The 24298-nt window shown below is 45.6% G+C and overlaps 1 protein-coding gene across 1 annotated transcript; it reads right to left on the bottom strand.

The window, feature by feature from the left end:
- Nucleotides 1-6503: 6503 nt before the first annotated feature.
- On the bottom strand, nt 6504-22993 carry LOC139923998 (SNF-related serine/threonine-protein kinase-like). Its single transcript, XM_071914916.2, has 8 exons — nt 22774-22993; nt 19792-20231; nt 19044-19262; nt 17809-18055; nt 13579-13720; nt 12252-12464; nt 11824-11958; nt 6504-9496 (listed from the first exon to the last, which is right to left on the bottom strand). The coding sequence occupies exons 2-8, from the start codon at nt 19912-19914 to the stop codon at nt 8179-8181; spliced, it is 2397 nt and encodes a 798-aa protein (XP_071771017.2). The 5' UTR covers nt 19915-20231; nt 22774-22993; the 3' UTR covers nt 6504-8178.
- Nucleotides 22994-24298: the final 1305 nt, after the last annotated feature.

Here is a 24298-nt window from a genome sequence, read left to right as displayed (position 1 = left end):
ATTATATAGCTATTTGTTTGAATTGTAATTTGATAGTGACTGTTGAGAGGTCTGTACAATAGTATGAAGCCTCCACCAATCTCTGCACCTGTTACCACGAGGTGTTATGATGTCACGGGGCATCTGGCTGTGTTGTGATTGTTGACAGCTGTTCCAGAGTCAGTGATTTGTGTTTTAGCTCTGAACAGTCTTATCGCAAAAAAAATATATTTTATGCAAAATTGTGGGGGACAAAAATTTAGGATGATTTTTTTTTTCAGAGGTTCGCATGTCTCACGAGGGAGCAGATATCAGCTCATTAAGTGTCATTCCAAAGATCTGAAAGGTAATTTTCTGAGAAGTCTTTGTGCAGCGAGAGCACTCGACAGCGTCTCGCTGCTCTCGCTTCACACTGAGAGCGACAGAGTCTAATGATCACAGCATTTTAATTCTGATTGGGCGCTTCAGGAAAAGCTCACAGGCAGCAATAGGGCAGAGACAGAACTGGGTTTTGCCAGCTGTAGGATAGTTATTCTCTACAGGCACGGGGAAACTGATGATGTGATGATTTCTCTTCGCCTCCCACAAGGCAAGAAAAGGATCCAAAGAGGCATTGAGACTTTTTCATTGAGACTGAGCCGACGCATCACATCAGTGACATCACTGGTCTTGAAGTGCTGACATCTCTAATGATTCATAAAATCCCCTAATGCTGGTAATTATTCCCTCTTCACTGAAAGCTTACAGAGCATCAGTGTGCCCAAACACTGGCCTGGTTTTCCAACTATTGATCCAGCACAACAAAATCTAGCCTCTCAGCCTCTGCCTGACACCAAGTGACTCCCCCAAGTTTCCATACTTAGCCCAGCACTGTTGTCTGTTTACATCAATAACTAAGCACTGCTGGGCCTCCCTCATCCACTTACAGTCTGTACAGAATATACAGTTTTGTATACAGATGGTCACTTCTTAGAACAGTCATTCCCAACATTGTATAACCCCATATTGCAGCCATAAACATGCAGAATGATATACTTTGGAAAAATTGATTGATTTGGAAAAATACCAGAGGCTGCAAATGTTCATTATTTCAGAAACAAAGATCAAGATTCTCTCCAGGATTAAAAACATGGCAAAAAATGAGTATGTCAGATATATTTTTTTACATTCCGTAAATCATGTAGTGACCCCTTGGTGGGTCCCTGCCCTCAGGTTGAGAACCACAGAGCCGCTTCTCTGCACTTAGCCTTATAGTAAAGACTGTAAAAACCTCATGGTAAAGATCGGGCTTCCCTCCAAACCAAGAGCATGTGGCTTGGAAGGAAGCCTGTTGTCCCCACTGGTGTCCTCACAGCCACTAATGCCTCTGTGCTGCCACCTTACCCTCTTTATACTTCCCCGGGCTACTCCTCTGTTCACTTCTCCACTGCCTCTGACTGGAATGACGTGCAAAATTTGCCAATTTGAGCCCCACCTCTGCTTTCAAAAGCGCTATCTGAGGAATTCTGTCATACTCCTGCAGCTGCTTTTATATTTTCCTGTTTAGTGGCAAGTCTGACTGCTGCTGTGTTGTGATGCCTAATGTCCCCCAGCTGTGCCCCACCTCTTCCACTGTGCAGTTGTTTTTTTTTCTTACATATGGCTCCTTGCTTCCGCTCCATTGCTTGCCTCACTGCTGTTTGCTCTGTCTGTTCCTGGTTATGTAATTTGTGTGCTATAGGTTTACTTGGCGAGTTGCCATACCTTCTATTGTCATCTATGTAAAGTCTGCAATAAGTGTATTAATGTGTTTAATACCCCCCCCACACACACACACACACACACACACACACACACACACACACACACACTCTTCACAACAGGATGTTTGCCTTTTCATTGGAAATAAAACAAATTTCTTTTGTTTGACCTGTCGGGTTCAATAACTAAGATAAACTCTCTCTCTCTCTCCCTCTCTCTCTCTGGCAGTCCTTGGTTTCACATTGTGTAAGGTGGGTAAACAGTTTCAGTAACACTCTGATCTGAACAAACCTACACAGTCAAATCTAGTGTACACACACACACACACACGCACGCATGTACACACCATCACCACAATCAAACACCTCAGTGTTCTATAAAAAAAGCTCCATCAGATGGCCAGACAGTGTCTGTGTACTCTGAGCCCAACTGTGTGTGTGTGTGTGTGTGTGTGTGTGTGTGTGTGTGTGTGTGCGTGTGCGTGTGCGTGTGTGTGCGTGTGCGATGGTGCTAGTTGGGAATAATCACAAAGTAATTGAGTTTTAAAATAACAGTGGAGTGCAGTGTCTCGGCAGGCTGTATTTAGTCTGAAGAAGTGTGGGATCCGTCTGGCTCACTGACAGTGTGTGTGTGTGTGTGTGTGTGTGTGTGTGTGGGGGGGGGGGGGTTCTTTGTTCCTAACTGCAGTTTTATTTTGGGATCAGCATCACCGGCTCCATCGACAGCCCGGTGGCAAGAGTTCAGCCTTCATATTCCACTTCACTCACAGTCAGATTAGATGCTGTGCTGACAGATAGATCCTAAACCAAACAGGACCCATTCATTGTAAACACAAGGGCATCAGTTCACTGAACACCAAGGTATGATGAAGTAAGTCCCTCCATCTAGTATCACTTACCACCAAAACATCTAAAACACCTTAGATTGGACAGATTTATGGGGAGGTGAATGACTGATGGCTGACAAGGTGTTATTAATTGATGAATGTGATCAATTATTAGATATGGGGTCACCAAACGATCAGCTTGGAGGGAACATTGATCCTGAATATTACCTTGATGTGATTTTTTATTTTTAGATCTGGCTTCCAAATAAAGATCTGGCAATTTTTACTCGATTTTAGGGTTTTTTTTTGTGAGTGCGCACATCTTGCCATACCCAGTTGACACCCGTGTTGTAGATATGTGGTATTTCATAGATAACATGTGAAACTCATGAAATTAATCCTGTGTGTGTGTGTGTGTGAGAGAGAGAGAGAGAGAGAGAGGGAGAGAGAGAGAGAGAGAGAGAGAGAGAGAGAGAGAGAGAGAGGAGCAGGTGGGAGTGATGTGTCTCGCTGCAGTGGGAGGATAGAGAGCACAGGGTGGATAGATGATAGGATCTGATTGCGGCACGTGTCTCGGTGCACATGACATCGTCTCTTTGCCACGCTGTCCTCAGTGGTCCATTCACTTTTTGAAACCCACATGACAGCTTTGTCACCTGCTCATCTGCTCATGTGTGTGTGTGTGTGTGTTTTTGTGCTATCCCATACGGCTTGCTTGCCCCTGGCTATTTGTGTACTTATATATATGGATATGGATTGTGTGTCCACGTGTGTGTGTGTGTGTGTGTATTTATGTAAGCCTGCAGGTCACCCGGGTTCATCCGCCCATCCTACAGCTCATCTGGTCTGATCTGATTTACTCTCAGCTGGCTGATGTGGAACAGTAGCCCAGATGTTGCAGAGATTACAACTCCCCGCAGTGTTTGGGGGAAGCTTTGGGCCCATTCAGGAAAATAAACACAATGAGAGCGTACGTACTGCACACTGGCCCGTCTCACTCGCTCTCTCACTGGTCTCCTTACATGTAATCTCCATTTTAGATGTCTTAATTCCCTTAAATTTGTTTCTTAAATCCCTCCCACCATCTTTCATACTTACCCCATTTAAACACAGCTGGCTATGCTAAGTCTATATCCCCGATGACACACCAAGTTTTTGGGAGATTGGCTTGTTGGTCAACCTGTTAAGTGTTGAGAACATAGACACCAAAATCATCCATGTGTCCCTGTTAGATTGTTCGCTTTGGTGCTCCATGCTAACACTTTACACTATGTTGAGTGATAGTAGGCGACTGGCATTATCTCAAAAGGGAGAAAATGAGAACTTGCAGCAGCTCTAAAACTCACTATGGACACTATGCACATTGCCAACTGTTGATCTGGTACTCTATACTGTCCTGTCTCTTTTTGTTATGTGATATTCTATATTATAATGATTGTTTGTAAGCTACTTTTAATTGTACCATGTGGGATAAATAAAGTCATATTGTATTGTACTTCTGTGGCAGTGGCTCTCAACCTTTTTTGGCTTGTGAACCCTTAACATGCGACCCCCATCACAGGCTGCATATACAAAGAGTTCAACCAAAGAATGATTTTCCCTTTTCAGGTTGTTTCATTTAATTTTCAGAGGAGGCCTAGAGGCTGAAAACAGGCTGAAAAAAACAAAAAAGTAGAGAAAAATCAGAAAAAATAGACATGATAATAAATTTGTATAGTAGAAATGTTTTTTTAATATCCCATAATATCACCTTGTGATCCCCTGGGGAATCCCAACCACCAGGTTGAGAACCACTGCTCTATGGAATCAGAGAAAGTCCCTGCTAGGTCAAAGGAGCATGCTTTTTGTAAATTTTACCAATCAACACAAAACTGCTGGACTTAGCCGCATATCATTTAAGATTACCAGTTAGCTTCACAGCTGCTACAAATTCTTATTTTCTCACTTTTGAGATAATGCTAGTGGCCTACTATCTCTCAACATAGTGTATGCATAAGAGTTAGCATGGAGCACCAGGGCCAATGATCTACTAGGAACACATGGATGATTTTGGTGTTCTCATTTAACAGGTAAGGCTGGGGATACACTAGACAACTATTGCCCCGATTTTAGCCAGGATTCACAATCGGGCCGAGTCTGTCCTGGTCTGCACTAGTCTGCAGATTTTGGGGCAGTCGGCGTGGCCAGTGGCCCAGCGGCGTGGCACAGAAAATCTGTAAGTGTATGAGGGGTACAGACTTTAATCGACAAGTGTGTGAGGGGAACAGACTCCAATCTCTTGCCTCCCGACGTGAGTGGGAGCCACTACGATTATATCAAACATGTTTGATTTTTACAAACGGAATCTGGACGCAGTCGGGTAGTGTGTACTCGTCACCAACTCAAATGCGAATGGATCCCGTCAATAGCCAATGAAAAACTATGAAGCTATGACATAACAAGCCAATACGGTATTTAGCCCACACCAAGGAGCAATCAACTAGTTAATTCTTCATACAATAAATTTATAGATAGGCCTACCGATCTTTCTGGTACCAAGGCACACAGGAAAAAAATACAGGGAAGACTCAATTATTGATTCCACAAAACCTTGGCTGCCAGATGCCGATTTTAGACCGGAAAGTCAGGTTTTATAATTATTATTTATTAGCCTACATATCCATGTGCGCAGTCCGGTTTTGCAACATAATCATCTGGCACCGTAGCCAACATCGCCTACAAACATTGCTGCTCACCTGCAGCTCCTCTGCGGTCCATACTGCTACGTCTGCCCTTCCACAACTTTATGTAAATGCGTTTTGGGTCTGTGTATTGTTTGGTAATTCTATTTTCCTCCCTCTCTGCTTCTTTCTCCTTTCCGCTTTCCAGGCCTTGATGGTGCTGAAAGACGCACAGCTCTATATTCAGGTTGCAATCCCAAAATAGGCTTTTTTAAATTTTTGTTATTTTATTTTCTGTTTTACAAAGGAGAAAAGGAAAATCAAGTCCTTTGTAAATGTTGTATCTGCCGTTTCTCACCAGGAAAACGGACAATGCCTTGTATACTTGGATGGATTTTGAAATGAAAATTAAATCATCATTCGTTTTCCATTTTTTATTTTCTGTTTCTGAAAAGAAAATAGAATGGCCAAAAAATACACGGACTGTTTTGCCGTCTGTTTCTTCCTTTATTCCATGCAGATGGTGGCGCAACAACAACAGCAAGCTCTAGTACCCATAAAAATGTATAATGTGAATTTATGTCTATGCTGTATCCCTGTGTTTGCTTTGCTACCGGCATCTCGTAGCGTACCGCGAGAGCTCGTGTTTTCATGTGAGTTTGGTGCGTTCAGTTTGGTTCAGTTGCAGTGACAAGTCGAGTAGTGTGTGATCCCTCGTCTGGTGTAGTCGTTAAGTGTGTGATCCCCAGTTTTTCAGTCGTCATAAAAATTTTTGCAGAAACCAGTCGGTTAGTGTATACGCCCAGTCTTTTCATAATCTGTTAGGATTTTAAAAGTTGTGTGGTGTATCCCCAGCCTAAGTTGACCAACAGACTATTCTCCAAAAAACTCAGTGTGTTCCTTTGACATGTAGTGCGGGTTGTGTGTCTGCATCACGTGGACTGTGGAAGGAAAGTCACATTTCTCCTGTCTACCCGTCTGGACAGGGGACAATGCAGTACAGTGAGAGCATTTTACTAGTGACACAGTATCCCTTTATTCTCCGCAGGGCCTGCTTTTTTTCTGTGGTTTTGCCTGGCTGGCTCACGTTGAACGCTGGTAACATGGCCGCAAAAGGTGTCTCTTCATATTTCTTAAAATACCTCCTCCCACAGCCTCTAAACCGGCTGTGTTCACACATCTATAAAGAGGTGCATCGACAAAAGAAAACGGGGGTGTAGATACGCATCAACTTTAAAGTCAACTCATAAAAGATATAAAAAACAAACGTCAAGAAACAGACAGGCAAAAAAACACCCTTTATACTTCATTCACGTCATTTTATTTTAATAGATCTCTATCATATACATACAGTACAATATGCTCAAGACAGATTTTATGGCACATCCATTTTTGTTGTACATTTTGCAGTCGTTGGTATTGCTGTGAGGCTACAGTAGAGTAAAGTGACCGTTCGGAGCTGTTACTTAGGTAGATACACTAGGTGGATTGACCTTGATGGGTTAGATTAAGGTTGCTACAGCAAAACACATGCACTGTCAAGTTATATATTCCACGAGGGGTGGGTCAAACATCCAGTTACACAGACCGATACTTGAAGGGGCAGTGTTGTTATGTTATATTCAAACCCCTTGGTTGTTTTTGTCTTGGAATACGCTACAACAGTGGCTACCGTGATCCTGGAAAGCTACAGGATGTACATGGTTTGGTTGCGACCCAGTATTAACATGAGAGACCAAGGTCTTCTGGTCAGCTTGTTAGTGTAGTTCAGGGTTTCTCCCACCACTGATTTAGGATTGAGGGCCACCCTGAATTTCAAGAGCTGCCATTACACCTAAAAGAATTCTATCAGTTTTGGTTTTTGCGTCACATCTATGCGTCCAAATGTTGTTTCAGTGGTCCTGCCGAGAAAAACATTCCGCGGGGAAACTCTGGGCTTAACCAAACCCCTGCACATCCAGCAGGTCTCTAGAAGCAGGAGTGAGGAATAATGGTCTACAAGGATCTAGTAGTCAGGTTTCTACTGCAAACTCTACCGTCAATACTACAGGAGTACTGCTAGAAGTCCTCGCTTATTCACATATGTACAAACTCCGCCGTGTAAGCGCGCAGAGGCTTGTCAAGATAGAAAAATAAAACAGTGATAGACTACAAAATACCAAAGTGCCGCCGTCACACTGAAGTGCCGCTGTCTGTCCGTTTAAGGTTTTCACCCTGTTATTTGTCCTCACTGAGTGAAAGCGCAGTCATAACCAACTATTTCAGTCAGAATTTTAAAAAAAGAGTAAAATGATTGTCTCAAAACATAATTTAAAAAAATAATAGTGATAATATATAATAACTGATAATAAAAAAAATCTTAAACAGCATCAGAGTACAACAAAACAATATGCAAAATATGGTAACACGATACTAAAACTCATCGGCTCTTCGGCTTTCCCTTTGATCAGAAGAGTGACGAGGGAGTGTATGTGTGTGTGTGTGTGTGTGTGTGTGTGCTGTGTGTACATACGTATTTGTGTGTAAGGGCGGGAGTGTGGGAAAGAGCGTAGATTGTCACTGAGCACCTTCTGTATCCCTTTCCATAGGTAATGTCTCTTGTTGAAACCCACCCGAGGGTCAAAATATCTCCTGTTTTTTCTCCTTAGTGTCCAGTTTAGACCGTTAAAAATGCTGTGTGTACTCGGTGTGGCACCCAGTCCCCCTCTCCACGCACACGTGTGTGTCTGTACGTGCGCAGGGTCGGCATTTGGACTTTCTCCTAGCCGTCCACTGCAAGTGCTTTAAGGAAGCCGAGAACAAACGTAAACAATGAACGTAACGTGAACTCACAAACCAAAGTGGTGAGAAAACTAAAACAGAAGCCGGATGAGAGGGGATGTGCAGGAGAGAGGGATGAGAGTGGAGGAGTGCGGAGGCGCAGCAGGCCACAGGTGAAGGTAAAACGTGGAGCTGGGAGCCGCCGCCTGCGCTTTAGATGACCTGGCAGCAGCTGTGGGGGGTCGGGGTACAGAGCAGACCCTCCTTGGGGCTCCGGTGGATGTTGACGGACAAAGTCTTGTCGCTCAGAGGCATCTGCAGCACCCGGTTCTTCAGGTTCCTGTGGTTCTCCCTGGCCAGGTCCAGCTCTCCCAGCCTCAGGGTGCCCGAGCAGGGGCCGTCCAGGAGGGGGTCCACCAGCGCGTCTCCCAGGGGGGGCTGGTGGTGGTGGAGGTTCCCCCTGGGCGAAGGGCCACCCAGGAGCGACACCTTGTCCAGGCTACCGGTGGAGCCGCCCATGCACATCCTCCACATGGGACGGTCCTGGGGGTCGCCGCCCCCTCCGCCGCCGCCTCCCCCTCCTCCCCCTGTCAGGCTGTGGAACTGGGAGCTCAGGCACAGGCTCATCAGCTTCAGGCTTTCCACCAGGCCGCTAGCAGCTTTAGCTGCGCCCTTGCCTTGGCCCGACCCCGACCCAGGACTGGCGCATTGGGAGGGGCTGCCCTGCCCCGCCCCCCTCCTCTCTCCCTCTTTCCCCCGGACCGCACCCTCTCTCTCACTCCCTCGCCCGCCGACAGTCGCCGCGTCCCGATCCGGCTGCCGCTTACTGTGACTTTCCGTGTCGTCGTCGCTAGTCTCTGAGCCGGGGGTCACCGCGGCGACCGGTGCCATTACGGTAATGATGTTAGGCGATGGCATGACCGGTGACGGTGACGGTATTCTAGAGTTCAGGTTGAGGCTGAGGCTGGGTTTGGGCGGGCCGAGTCCACGCAACTCCCTCCTCTCCTCCTCTTCCTCCTCCTCCTCCTCCTCCTCCTCCTCTCTCTCCTCTTCATGGATCTGGTTGAGGACTGGGGCGCTCATACGAGACGTCAGGCGATTAGCGGACGAGGACAGAGATGATGAAGAGGAGGAGGCTTTGCAACGAAGCACCACCTGAGCAGGCAGCGTAGAGGGCGGCAAACATTTGTCTTCCTCCCCGTCTTCTTCCTCGTCCTCTTCCACACTGAAGAGACTGGGGCTGCGGGGTTTGCAGGGGGCCACCGGGGCCAGCGAGCCCAGCCTGAGGGGGTTGGAGTGGGGCTTGACCAGAGGCCTGATCCCCCTCTCCTGGTTCTGCCGGGCGGGCTGCTGGGCGTGGTTATCCTGCCGCTGATTGAGGTCCAACAGAGCCGTTTTGGGCCGGGGGCCTTTGTGGAGGCTCTCAGCGCTGCGGGCAGGAGATTGGGGCCCCCCTGGGTGGGAGATAGCTGGACCCCCCAGCCCGTCACTGACATCCTGGTGAACATCCACTCTGGTGGGCCAGGACTGCCTGTGAAGGGTTAAGACAGGGTTCAGTGGGCTTAAGAGTACATTGTGTTTACACTGTAAAAAATAGCCATCTTAAGAAGTAATTTAGTCCACTATTGAGTCTTAAAGGTCCCATTTTATAGGAATTCATATGTCCCTCTATTTATATACATACATGATCAAAGATGTTTAATGAAGACATTGTTAAAATTAGATTTTGTTTGAGTGGTTAAATTTAAAGCTATTGCATTTTCAACAATCCACTCTTTTACAGGCAGTTTCAGACTAACTCCAGGAAACGCATCACAACTGGACTTGGTCCTGATTGGCTCCCCTCACTAAACAATTACTGAAATCCTTCCAATCAGGCCAGTTTTAAGCATTTGAACTAGAAAGACTCCAGTTTATCTCATCTGTATTACAGGAACAGCTGTTGTCAGCCAATCAACATTCAGTATTTATTGAACTTCACTCAATTTAACTCATTCAATTCAACCTTTACACACTGTATGTGAAAACTAGGGATGCACCGATCCGATACTGATATCGGATATCGGTCCGATACTGACTCAAATAGCTGGATCGGGTATCGGTGACAATGGGGCCGATCTATTCAATTCAATTCTATGTTTATGTCTACTGCGCATACTACGTCATGCGTCAGCAACGCGCCGGTAGACCCGGCCAGAGCCATATAGAGAGAAAACCATCTCTCTATATGGCTCTGGACCCGGCCATTTGCCTTCGGTCCGTCCGGTGGCTCCTCCGGTCCAGCAGCTCCGGAGGATCCCGCCGGCCCGCGCAGCATCTCGCGCACTGAATTCTCGCTCGTGGGGCGCGAGCCTCCCGCAGCTAGCATCCAGGCTAACAAGCTAACCTGGCGCCCAACCCTCATAACAGAGCCGGGGTCGGGGTGAGGTGACCGGGGGTCGGGGTGAGCTGACCGGGGGTCGGTGCTGATGCTCGGTAGTTAAAAACACACCTGCATGAATACTCTGTCTCTGTTATATGTTTAAACTCTCCCGGGTCACTGCGCGGCCGAGCAGGCTGCCATTTAACCTGCGAGGTAAAGTAGTTTTCCACCAATTATACAATCGGCGCGTCCAGCCAGACTCCATTCATAAATCCAAGGTTTACGGGGACTCGGCTGTAGGTCAACGTTGTTTCCTGCCACAACATGATTTAAAGTGTTTTCCGTGTTCGTCAGGTACTGCTGCTCCATTCGGCCGACACACAGTCAGACTAACATACCTTGATTTTTTTTCTGAGGACTGTTTCATAAAGCAAGATTACCAGTTAAACCAGTTATTTCAGTAATTTAGGTTTATTCTGCATATTTTGAATGTTTTGTTTTTACCAAGTTACTTTATTTATACTACTTGTGTGAAGTGTGATTTAATTTATCAAGTTTGTTTGCACTAGTTTGTGACTTAATTGTGATTTAATGTTTACATTTTGTTCTCATTTGATGCAGTTGTATTGTTTTATACTGGAATTTTAATTCCTGACCAATTTGTTGCTGAGTTTAAAATTGTAATTCCTGTTAATTTTGAAGATGTTTTACCAAGTTGCTGGAGCACGATTATTTATTATTTTAATAATAAATAACAATTGAGTACATTTATATCTATGTATTTATTTGTTACATTTTGTTTTACAAAGTTAGGAAAGCAATGTTAAAGTCAAGCCTGATGTTGCTTTACACATAAAAGAATGATCCCAGTCTCTTCCACACAGTGAGGCATAGCCTACAGTTTATTAATTAAACACTGGTATCGGATCGGTACTCGGTATTGGCCAATACCCAAAGCCCAGTTATCGGTATCGGTATCTGGACTGAAAAAGTCGGATCGGTGCATCCCTAGTGAAAACTGTCTATCAAGTGAGATAATAGCACTGGTTTTCAATGCAAATCAACTTGTTCCTTTGAATGTCTCTTTCTCAATACTAGGGAAATTATCTGTCATTTTCAAGATATTGACAATATTTCAAGATATTGATAATGACAATGTTTCAAAGGAATTCTCAAAACAGGTGAAACTGCATTGGAAACAAGTCTCTTATCTCTCCCTGCTGGCAGATTTTTTTCCCTTAAGTGTTTTAAGGAAAACAAGATTTTAACACTTGTGAAAATGACTTGTTAAGATGGATATTTTTTGCAGTGCATCCCTCATACTGTTGCTGCTCTGCAACTTCTCTTCCATTCTCTGTCTGTCCTTCATTCTCTGCTGAAAAAGGCTCCGTCTCTCCATCTGCTGTTAAACTTGGCTGTTGGAGATTGACAGATATACAGCACTGCAGAGGCAGCACTCTGCCCATCTCAAGAGGTTTGTGTGTGTGTGTGTGTACCTGAACTGGGCCTTGCTGGGGCTGGCTGATCGTGTCTGGCTGTGTTGCTCTTTCTCTTGCCTCTCCCTCAGTATCCTCTCAGCCAACAGGTAGTAGGTAGCTGTGATGTGGTTGTACTTATTCGACTCCAGGGCCCTGCGAGGACGGAGAGGGAGATTCATTTGCATTCCAACACACACACACACACACATAAACATCACCAAGCCGATCAGCACCCAAACCCTGATCCAGACCGTGAGTCAAAAGGAAGTGAGGGGCACCGGCTGAGGATTTATTTCCAACTGGTTGTTAACGACAATTAAACTGACAACAATCAGTCAGGCGTAGAACTAGTCGGACTAGCGCATGATGGCAAATATCCAGAGATAAAACCGGGAAGAATAGCCGCAATGTGCATTCATGTGACTGTGTGTGAGGGAGACCCGTACTCGGTTATGCTGTCCCGGTCTGCGATGGCCCCCAGCACCATGCGTTGGATGATGCAGCCGTGCTCCTCTTCAGACAAGCTGCGATGGGACACCAGCGGGGTGGACAGCTTGGTGGCAGGGGAGGGGTCGACGCCCTGCAGCCAATCGTGGCCCTCGATCAGCTCCAGGGAGGCCCGTTTCTTGGGGTCCCTCTGCAGCATGTGGTCTATAAGACTGGAGAGAGTCACAGAGTCATGTTTTCCTTAACATTCGGCCTAATTACGTATTCCGTTTATGAGCTGGTGAATGTAAACAATATATCCCATTTACAGGCACTGGAAACCTGGGTTTAGGGTTAGACCGATATATGTCTCTGCTATACCGATATATGCTATGCAGTTTGTTTGATTACATATTTATTGTAGAATTGATCTATACTACACTGGTTCCGCTCAAGTATGCGTCAATATGTTGCCATGAAAATTGTCAAATTTAAAGATACTGGATATCAGCACAAAACATCAGCTGTCAGCAGCTATAATCCAAAAATATTAGCATTAGCACTGGCCTTAAAAACCCATATTGGCCGAACCCTACCTGGGATAATCTGATATTATCCGAGATACTGACGCATGGGAACAAGTTATCCCACATACCATTGGTTTTCACAGTCTGGCGAAGCTCAATGTAGTTGTAACTAGCTAAATCATTGGTGGAAGACCACATAAGACCTGAAGCAGTATCTGGAACGCTCTCTGAATGTAAATGTAACCCATGGAAGCTATGGATCATACTCTTTGCTATTATTGTTCTTCTTAGACATAATATCATGTCCAAAAAGGTATGTGTTTGCAATGCTGCAGCATGCATCAACGCAGGCCCGGGCAGGTGAGCTTGATTTACTTCTCCCAGACGCTTAAATAGCTCTCATAGTTGGACCCAGAACCGGCAAGACAGGAACAATCAAGCACTCTGCATTTTTTTTTTTTTCGTTCCCAAAGTATTCAAAATGTATTCAGTAACTATTTTGCCCTGCTCTGCGCCGATGCATCGTTAAAGCATCGCAATGTTAAAAATAGAGGCCAGATTTTAATGGATGCATTAGATACACTTAACACGGCACTGCATCTCTAGCAAAGCAGCTGACTGCAGCACAGAGTGAAAGCAGGACAACGAGAAGGAGAGAGAGAGAGAGAGAGAGAGACTGCTCCTCTCTCCTTTCTCTTCCCTCTCCACTCTCTTTCTTCACACATCTATAAACATGAAATATGCAGCACCTGCAGAGTACCCAGTCCATCTGTGTGTATCTGTGTGTGTGTGTGTGTGTGTGTGTGTGTGTGCTACTCACTCTCTGCATGCGTGGGAGATGTGAGGGGGCACTGTGTATTTACAGTCCATGATCATAGTGAGCGTTTCGCTGTCGTTAGCCTCCTGGAAGGGGGGCTGACCGCACACCAACATGAACAGAATCACCCCCAGACTCCAGATATCTGCAGAGAGAGAGAGAGAGAGAGAGAGAGAGAGAGATGTTTTTCCATATCAAAAATGCTAGTGTGCACGTAATACAAGCACAAACTGTGAACTGCCAGAGACATGAAAACAGACAGAGGGAATAATCAGAAAAGGGATGACCAACAGAGTGAAGTGCGTTTGTCCTTTCTGCTCGGTGACCTAGATATGAAAAACAAAAACTGTCTCCCCCCATTCAAATGAAACATGAATCATATTTGATCGGAGCCATTTCCATAAATATGTACTAGCCCGGGACACATCTGTCTAACCAAGGATGAGGCTGTGCACTGCTGCCTGCCGGCATCATGCTCACACACACACACACACACACAGACATCACACACACACACAGTCCTAGGAAAGTGGGTTAATGTGTTCATCCTTCAAAGCTTCATACACATGCTAATTTTATGGAACAGTTCTCTTGGTCCGAATGGCCATTTTAAAAGAACAACTTTTTCCTCCAGGCATTTGCCACCGTCCTTGTCAATGACATGGTCCACTGACACACATTCTGCACTCAGATAATACTACATCCAATACTAACAACCACGAGACAGATAGGAAGATGAAAGCACACAGACATGCACTTAAAAACTAGGCCAACTCTGGCTTTCTTAGTCATTACGTTGAGCAGTTTTTCATGGGCGGTTAGGGAGTCTAATTCTAAGATATTGGGCTTGGCGTGCAGTGTAATATGAAGTGATGGGTAAATAAAATAGTGGGTAAACCTTTGCTTCCAGGCGGAGAGCTTCATGAGGCAACCAACCGCCAAATACAAACAAAAATCAAATCGTTCATGCTTTTTTCCTCAAAGTGGTAATCCATGAGTTCCTCGTATTCTTTATTTTGTTGACATTTTTGTTTAAAAGCTTTCATGAACTGGCTATAGGCTGATTCACTATGGTGTCGTATTAATTGGTGATAGAGAGTAGTAAAAGAGGAATTTATTGATATGAAAATGTCACAGATTGTTGACACAGGTCCTTTCATATACTATGAATTTACGTCGTAAAGATTTATGTCAGGGTGGTCAACACTATTCCACGATAGAAAGGTGGTAAACTGAGCTTAGGTGGGTTCATCCTCCACTGCATCCCTGGTGATATGTCTTCATACCACAACAAGTTGCGAGGACACGGTGGAGATTTTAATCTGGTAAAGCCAATGCGCCGGCTTACTGTGGGTGGCGGGTATTTATTGCTGTGACGCCGTGAAGGAGCATCTCGTGTTGCTGATGGAGGGAAGCGAACGCCGCTGCAGTCCCCATCACCATCTTCCCCCCCTAGCCGACGTCTCCTAGCAACCGTGACCCCGGTCCCTCATTACTTGCGTCAGCGGCCCGCCAAACTTCCTTCCTCGATAACTTTATTTATAAACCAGATGGCTGACACATCTCCGGATAACGCCGCTCACGTCACTTAACATTAGCATCGCCGGCGCTAACTACGCGGGCTATTAAGCGGTGACAGCTGGGAGTGTAAACAGCCCTTTTCGCCGCCCTGCATTGCATTACAACACCAGCCGTTGCCTGAGATAATCAACACCCCGTCTATTTTGTCTTGACACCGCTAACCCTGGGCTAAGTGAGCCAAGTTCAGCATCCTGTTCTGCTGATCATCATTATGCAACATTTTTTCTTTCTTCTTTTTTTTGGGAAAACTTTCTCACTTGTACATGTTCATTATGCACGGATACGTCCTGAATTATGCATGCGTTCAGGATATGTTCACTGTAATTGCTATTAGGTAAATTGTTAATTTTTTGGAGTGCAGCCTGTGTCTCTTGAATGGGAAATAGAAATCTATGTTTAACTTTCCATTTACTGAGGGGGAAAAGGAGGGAACCTGCACACTGCTGAACATTAAAAAAAAGTTAAAAAAAAAAAAAAAAGAGGCAGAAAAGTCTCTTCATGGAATTGATGAATCCATGCTCTGCACCCAAAAACATGCAAAAGTGAACATCTGAATGCATTGTCCTAAACTTGCTATTGCCTTAAAGATTTTCTGTAGAAGTAAGAGGAAATGTCTCAGGTACTGGATTGCACATGTACTCCTCTTTGTAGATGCATATAAAACCGACATGATACAATTCACAAGATGTGGCTATGGATCATGTGACTGTGGTGTGCTTCATTCATTCATTCATTATTCCTATTCATACTTGAGCAAGGCACTGATGAAGATGTCAAGTCTTTTCCCTGCTGCTAACTGCACTTGACACCTTTTGAAGTTTTGCACATTTTTGGGAGCAGAGCGTGGATTAATAAATGACATGGAAACACATTGACACAATGACATGGAAACACTTAACTCTCCTTCCCCTCTTCAGTCCCTGCTAACTGCCACCTACGCACTGAGGGAGTTTGGCCGCAACAACTTCCTCTACGTTTTGGATCACTTTCCATTTTAAAATATCTTTCCTCAGAAAAGCGCCGAAGCCCAAAGAGGCCAAACTGATGTATATCGCTCTCCTCTATCAACCAATCGCGTCTTACTGGTGAGAGGACGGCCCCTTTATCTCTCCAGCCAACCGGTATCGGGGCACAACGCCACCTGGCACGTCACCAGCACACCCCAACACCCAACTGACTGCCAGCAGGTACTTTGGCGATGATATAATCCCCCGGCCTGGTTACCTCAAAGCCCAAAACTTCAGAGAGTCCTGCAGGACCGCTGGCCTGCGTTCAGCTTGTTCCACATCAAACTGCTCTCACACAATATTACATCCCGGCTGGATGGATAATCCCCACAATCAAAACATCATCAGCTCAACTGACTAAGCAATAGTGCACATGCGGTATGCACACACAGAACAGACCCGCGTGAAAACACACACACACACACACACACACACACACACACACACTCACATACACATGGAAAATGTCCACACACATCTGATTTGTCATCTGGGTCAAGTGCTCAGACAGGATTTTACAGGACAGCTGACCACACATATACAGAACCAGCCAATGAGTGTGAGCTATTCATCAGTAGCGAACACACATACACACACACACGCACAGACCATTACTCCGATCTCAACATTTGTGGCCGCTGCTCAGCTCATCTGCTCGGCACAAAAGCGATAGAGCGAGAGAGAGAGAGAGCAGAGAAAGACAGAAGAAAATAGCCACTGCGTATCCACTCAGTCAGAAAAATGGAAAATGCGCCTCTCCTGCTCCTCTGTGTGTGTGTGTGTTTTTTTTTTCCCTTCTTTGCTCTGACGCAGTGGCCTCTGGGTAGAGAGAGTGATTACGGATGCCTTCTCTCCCTCTGTCTGTTTTCCTCTTGTTTCTTTCTCTCCCTTCCTACGCTTCTTCCCCCTTCGCCCGATCGCCGCTCTTCTTTTTCATTTCTTGTCCATTCCATTTTGAATTCAATATCCAAATGGTGGAGGGTTGGTACCACTGTCGATGGGCGAGAGAAGGGGTGGGTGGGGGCGGGGGGGGGGGGGGTTTGGGAGTTATGTACTGAAAGGAGGAGAAGAAGAAGAAGAAGAAGAAGAAGAAGAAGAAAACATTGCACACCACAGCCCTCTGACCCTTGTGCAACTCCTCTCCTCCTATCAGCCGGCTGATAAAGCTACCAGTGTGTGTCTGCAGGGTCCATCCAGGAGTACTGTAGGTCATATGGGCAGAGAGTGTGTGTGTGTGTGTGTGTGTGTGTGTGTGTGTGTGTGTGTGTGTGTGTGTGTCGAGCTATCAGTAGGCCAGGCCGATATGGAGGACAGCATGTTCCATGTTCTGCTGCTGGGAACACACACACGGACTACGGACTGCCATGAGAACAGTACAGCAGAACACACACCTGTATGTGAGCACTAACGCATGTGCATTCACAGATACACACACACACACACACACACAGAGAAAACACACAGAACACACAGCATGACAGAGGCAGCGTGTCCCATTCCAGCAAAGGTAAAGACTGCAATAACTACCTGCCGCTATTGATAAATCACTATAGATCTCTCCCCACTGCTTAAGCCAGAATTTCGCTTTCACTTTCTCTCTCTAACACACACACACACACACACACACACACACTTTGAAACGTACCCACAGCAGGGGCATCATACTCGTCCCCCAGCAGTATCTCTGGAGCGGAGTAGGCCAGGGAGCCGCAGGAGGTGTTGAGTTTTTTCCCGGGCTGGAACCTGTTGCTGAAGCCGAAGTCGGTGAGCTTGACGAGGCCCTGCTTCTCGAAGAACACCACGTTCTCCGGCTTCAGGTCCCTGTGCACCACGTGCAGCCGGTGGCAGTAGGAGATGGCGTGGACAATCTGGGCGAAGTAACACTTGGCCACCTGGGAGAGGAAAAAAGAGGGAGGGTATCAAGCAATAGTAACGCATCTCATTTACTGAGTCCGTTTCTTTACCCGCTTGGAGGCTATCCCAGCATACACAGGGAAACACTCTGGACAGGTCGCCAGTCCATCAACACAGATCACTCACAATCACTCACACTCATTCATACCTATGGGCAGCTTAGAGTCTCCAATCCACCTGACTTGGAAACTCACATGAGCATGGGGAGAACATGCAAACCTGCCGCCATGCTGCCCCAGTAATGCATCTGTAGGCTACGAGTGTGGGTGACTGACACTTAAAAGTCACAATGAAATGGAAAAATGTCATTTTCACCTAATTCTCCATATCATAAGTTAACCTACATCTATGTAACAGTTAATGCCCCCCAAAAAATACAAAAGTTTTATTTCCTCGTATTTTTATATCAAAATCCCATTATTTTTACTCCCTGGAAAATGGCATACCAGTAGGTATACAATTCCAACCAATAATACCATCAATGATTTTTGAACAATCCCCCCTCATCATATAAAACCTGCAACTTCACAACTTTCAAAGCAGCATGAGTGGCACCATGGGATTTGGTGAAGAAGAATCCAACATTTGTGACAGCTCAAGATTAGGTGCGACACATTTTTGAACTTTTGACCACTTTTGAACAGTCCCTTCCTGTGTCATGTCCCGCCTCAATATCCTGTTTCAACCGTTAATATGTTGAATTACAGAAGCTAGACACCATCGAAATGCCGTTTCCTTGTGAATTTAAGTTCATTGACTCATTCACTCACCCAGTCACATGAGAGTAATAATAGGGTGACACTTTGTTGAGCTCTTTTCACTTGCCCCACCTGCAGGGAGGTCAGAGGTCAGGCTCTGGAGCTGGTAGGGATTCAGTGTTTTGCTCAAGGACACTTCAGCAGAGCAAAAGGTCTTTCAGTTAAAGGACGGTGTCTCTCTCTCACACACACACACACACGGACTCACCTCTTCGCTGAGGCCTCCGTCGTGCTTCATGATGCAGTCGTACATGTCTCCTCCGTCTCCCAGCTCCAGGATGAGGTAGAGTTTGGTGGCCGTGTCGATGACCTCGTAGAGGCGCACCACGTTGGGGTGCTGCACCAGCTTCATGCAGCGCACCTCCTGGAAAAGGTGACCCCGCGCCACCGGGTCCAGCTTGGTCTTATCTATCACCTTCACCGCAACCTGGGGGGGGAGGGGGGCGGCGGCAGAACGAGGGGGAACAGGGCATGAGTATCGATAATACTAGTCAGCACCACTGACCATAACTTTGTCTTGATCTACAACTGTCAGCAACAAAAGGGAAGATTTTCTGTTTTCTATAGAGAAAGTTGAGATTAGGGTTCGGCCATTATAGGGTTTTCTAGGGTGATACCGCAATGTTTTTGGATTGAAGCTGCCAATAGCTGATGTTTTGTCCACTTTCATGCCCAAAAATTACAAATATCGAGGGTGGAAAAGCCTCTGAAACAGCATTGAGATCATGGGACATTAAAACTCTCCACTGAAACCCAGGATAATACTACTACTACTCCTGTTACTACTCCTATTACTCCTACTACTCCTTCTCCTACTACAACTACTACTAATAATAATATTAATGACAAAGCAAACCAATATATCTGTCTAACCCTAGTTATTAGTATTATTCAAATAGCGCTGTCTGTCAGCCCTCCTCAGTATGTCTTTCTCGAGATTCCGCCTCGGACCGTACCTTTTCCCCGGTGAAGACGTGCCGGGCCAGTTTGACCACGGCAAAGTGTCCACGGCCCAGCGTCTTGTCCAGGTCGTACAGCCCGGCGATCTTCCCATCGTGACAACGTTTGAGCCCCGCCATGGCTGCTGGGGGACGGGCAGGGAGGGAGGGAGGGAGGGAGGGAGGAAGGGAGGGGGTAGGGAGGGAGCTGCCTTCTGCCACCTGCTGGTCCCGGGGTCAGTGCTCCATTCTTCCTCCCAAACCGGTTGACGTTGGGACTGGGTGAGGGTGGCAGTGGCGCTGGTGGTGGCGGTGGGATGCGGGAGCTGATCCCGGACCAGCTGAGGGCTTCTTTGAATGCAGGAACCCCTGTGGGACGGTAACGGTAAAAGCTCACAGGGGATTCCACCTGCTGTGCTGCCGCTCAGCTCACTTCATCCCCATCTTCTCATGATGGTCTGAGGGACAGAAAGAGAAAGAGTGAGAGGGAGGGAATCCAAATTCATGCCAAAAACAAACTCTTCCATGACTCATGTGTAATTGGTTCGAATGAAAACCCGCAGACTCTTGGGTCACGGCGGCGCATGACTGAGAACCGCTGAACTAAGTCGTTTCTACGCCCTCGGCGCGTACGTATCCGACATCCACTCTGTTCACCAGAAGCTACTGTCGTCGTTTGCTGCCGCACAGGCCTGATTATGAAACAACGCCCCCAGGGGAGGCATGGCATTCCTCTCCCAGCAATTTCCCTGCGTGCCAAGAACACGCAGAAAGCAAAGACACACACACACAAAAAAAACAGTACGAGCCGAGAACATTCCTGAAAGGTGACCCTCGCCTAGGTGTGTCCCACTCACCTGGATTCACAAGCAGAGACAACAGACAGCCAAATACTGTCGTCAGGGAACACGCCTATCAACATAACTGTGTGTTAACATGCTGTAGGACAAGAAAGAGGGAAAAAAAAGCCCTCTCTGTGCGTCTGACGGAGCTGCTATCGAGTTCCTTAACCCACCAGCAGTCGCACTGAAAATATCAATGCCTAAAAAGCACCGTGGGGTGTTTGTGTGATCCTCTGTTGGAGGATCGTACCTGTGAGAAAAGAGTGAGTCATATTTCTTATAATAGGAGCCTGACATCTCTATCTGTCTCTGCTCTATCTCGCGCTCTCGCACACACACACACATGCACACACACACACTCGAAAACCACGTACGAAAGTAATCTCAACTGTGCTGCACTCTTCACCTCCCCAGCATTGACACCATGCAAGTGTTGATGTGTCAAATAACTGGAGCTATCGAGGGAGACGCTTACATGTATGCACACACACACACACACACACACACACACACACACACAGACACACAGCTCTTGTATGCTAGTCTGTGTTTGTGTGTGTGTGTTGGCCCAGGTCAGGCCAGGGTAATAAGATTAACCCATCAGTGAATGAGTGATCTGATCGACCTCAGCATGCAGCCAATCCCCTTTCAGATCCTAACTGTGGACCTCTAATTCACTGCAAGAATGTGTGTGTGCATTTTCTTGATGGGTTTCGAGCAGGCGACGGATGAAACTACAAGATGAAAAGATTCTATTCTAGTACACTGGAGACACTTTTGGAAATAATTTGTATATTTAGAATACAAAGCCAGCCAATCCAATCTAGTCTCTCCGAAGCGACAACATACCAGTCACACACACTCCGAGGTCAGTTGTATAACTGTACAAGGAGCTGCTGGTGTATTGATTCACAAGGAAGGTAGAGTATGTGTGTGTGTGTGTGTGTGTGTGTGTGTGTGTTCGTGCCCACGTGCACGCCACGCACACACACACACATAAATGTGCAAACACACGTATTAGGTCAAGGACTGGCTCCAATAGAGATTCCACTCTGATAGGCTGTGTGGCTCATGATATGAACGAGGAGTTATCAAGGCAGTGACCTTCCTGGCACACAGGTAAATCAGTTTACTGGTTCAGCTGGTATACTGATACCCAACTTTACAACCAAACATTATTACACATTGCATAATGGGAAGCCTTCAAAAGCTGTGATTTTCTAGATACAAAGTTGACAGTAATCCTACAATTAATTTCAGAAGTATACAAATATCACAGAAATTGTATAAGTCACTCTAAGAATATTATAGTGATACCAGAGGAGATATTAAATACCATAACGTACAATGAGGTTACTATAACTCACTCTTGAGTACCACAGACAGTATAGGTCCCTATAAGAATATGATAGGAACATTATAGTGATTTTTCATTGGGGTTACTGGTTCAGTTAGTTCTGATATCCAACTTAAATTACAGCCAAACCTGTTTACACATTGCATAAGGGCAGCCTTCTCAGTAGCATACACTACAATACATTTCAGAAGAGTATTATACAAATTTTACACCAAAAAGTCTGCATATTATAGGACTATTATAGTGATACCACAGGTGATAAAATGCCATTAAATATGAAGAGGTCACTACAAACTCAATATTGAGCACCACTTGAAGTCCCTAGAGGAATATTATAGGAATATTACAGTGACACCATAGGATATTAGATCTACCATAAGGTCACTGTAAACTCACTATTGAGTACCACAGACACACTAGAAGTCCCTATAGGAATATTAAAAGGAACATTGTGGTGATTTTTCGTGAAGTGACCATCCTGTTCAGTAGCAATGGCTGCATGCAACATATTTTTGGCAGAACAAAAATTCAAGTCTATGATTGCTTTTGCCCATATGGGACCCCCCCACTGTCAGCATAGGATGCCTTCTGGCTGGGCATCCAGGTTAACATGACAACACTGACCTGTCTGCGCAAACACTATAACAATATATATTTATTTAAACAGACATAGAGAGCATGATGAAATGCGCCTTGAGGATGCGCATCACGGGAATGAAATCCAACAGAGCAAAAACAAACTTGACACATATTGACACAGGCCCACCGTCAGCCTACATGCACTATCATAGCCCTACTTACCATGGGGGAATGTGAAGCAGCGCCGAAGCGTCCTGTCCGTCCCCTCTAAATGCGGGACTATGCAGTTAATCCAGGCAGACCGATACCGTTGGTCTCAATGGGACTGAAATTCACCGCCGTTCACACACACTCGGCACCAAATGACAGCAAACTGGCCAGCGATTATCCCAACGCGTCCGTGTGTAAATCTGTCACACAGCCAACTCTCTCTCTCTCTCTCTCTCTCTCTCTCTCTCTCTCTCTCTTTCTCACACACAAACACACACACACACACACACACACACACACACACACACTCTCTCTCCCTCTCTCAGCTGCGTCAAGCCAAACACAGTTAGCCAGAGGAACACTGGAAGTCAGTTTGCCTTCAAAATAAAAGCGTAAAATGTGTCACTTCTGGAGACAGAAAAAAGTGAAAAATAATCCAAATAATGCAGTCATTATATCAAACATGCAGCAAATCTCCAGCTGTAAAATAGATACTTGGCTATTTCAGTCTTACGCCACAGAGGGAGTGTGTCCTGTTTTGTCTTGCCTGTTTTGTCTTTCAGATTTTCATTTGCAGTGGACCTTTTGCTTTGGATTTCAGGCTTACTTCCATTGTACAGAGACTGTGGCACACTTGGAGGAGGAGATGAACTCCACATTTCAGAGCTGAAGGGTTGTAGCCTTCTATCTTCACCTGGAACAGAGGTGTGACCATTATATTGTAATACAGTGTGTATGATTTCCCGATGAAAGAGGACAGTCTTATGGATGGGTATTTAATGGATATTTAACCCTTAGCAGTGGCAAAATTATTCCTAAAGTGGGGGTGTCGTTTCGCTAAACCCTATAACCTGCTTATATTGAAAAAAAAAATCCTGGGAACAAGTGGAGCAATTATTGATGACAGATAAATGTGATAAATGATTACATTCATTTAGGTTATCGAACACACAAGGGGCTCCAGTGTCAACTCAGCCAGAAAAAGCCAACGACTGAATTACTTGTCACAAATACTATGCTTTTATTTTGAAGGAATATTCTCCTGATTTCCGGTATAATTTTCTCTGACACAGCTCTCTCTTCACTGCGCATCGGTCCCATTCATCTCTGACGTCAGAACTACGTCTTCAGAAAAGCACGTTTATTATAGGCCCTAGAATAATAATAACACCAAAAATTATTTATTTTTTTTCCTTTACCTTACCCTGTGCTCACGTGCAGACCATAATCTCACGAGGTTTCATGGTAGAAATTAGTAGTGATGGTGAAAGGGAAAAAGTGGTATTTATCACAGCCGAGCTACATAAGAACAATGGGTCATTATATATTTTTTATTATTATACTTTATATCTCAAAACCAAGCAAGCTCTCATTCAGACTATCGAACTGGCCAACTGATTCACTATTTGCCTGGCACTCCTGAACCAGTCACCCATCCTCAGCCACATTCCTGGGTGGCCAAGCAGGATTCTGGAGCCTCGATGGCGGGTGGGTGGACGGGTAAGTGAGGAAGTGCGCTGGCATGTGCTGTGTGTCT

This window comes from Centroberyx gerrardi, chromosome 19, assembly GCF_048128805.1.
Source record: "Centroberyx gerrardi isolate f3 chromosome 19, fCenGer3.hap1.cur.20231027, whole genome shotgun sequence".
In the NCBI taxonomy this organism is placed as follows: domain Eukaryota; kingdom Metazoa; phylum Chordata; class Actinopteri; order Beryciformes; family Berycidae; genus Centroberyx; species Centroberyx gerrardi.
The sequence above is the reverse complement of the archived record's forward strand: the minus strand, read 5'-3'. Positions and strand labels throughout refer to the sequence as shown.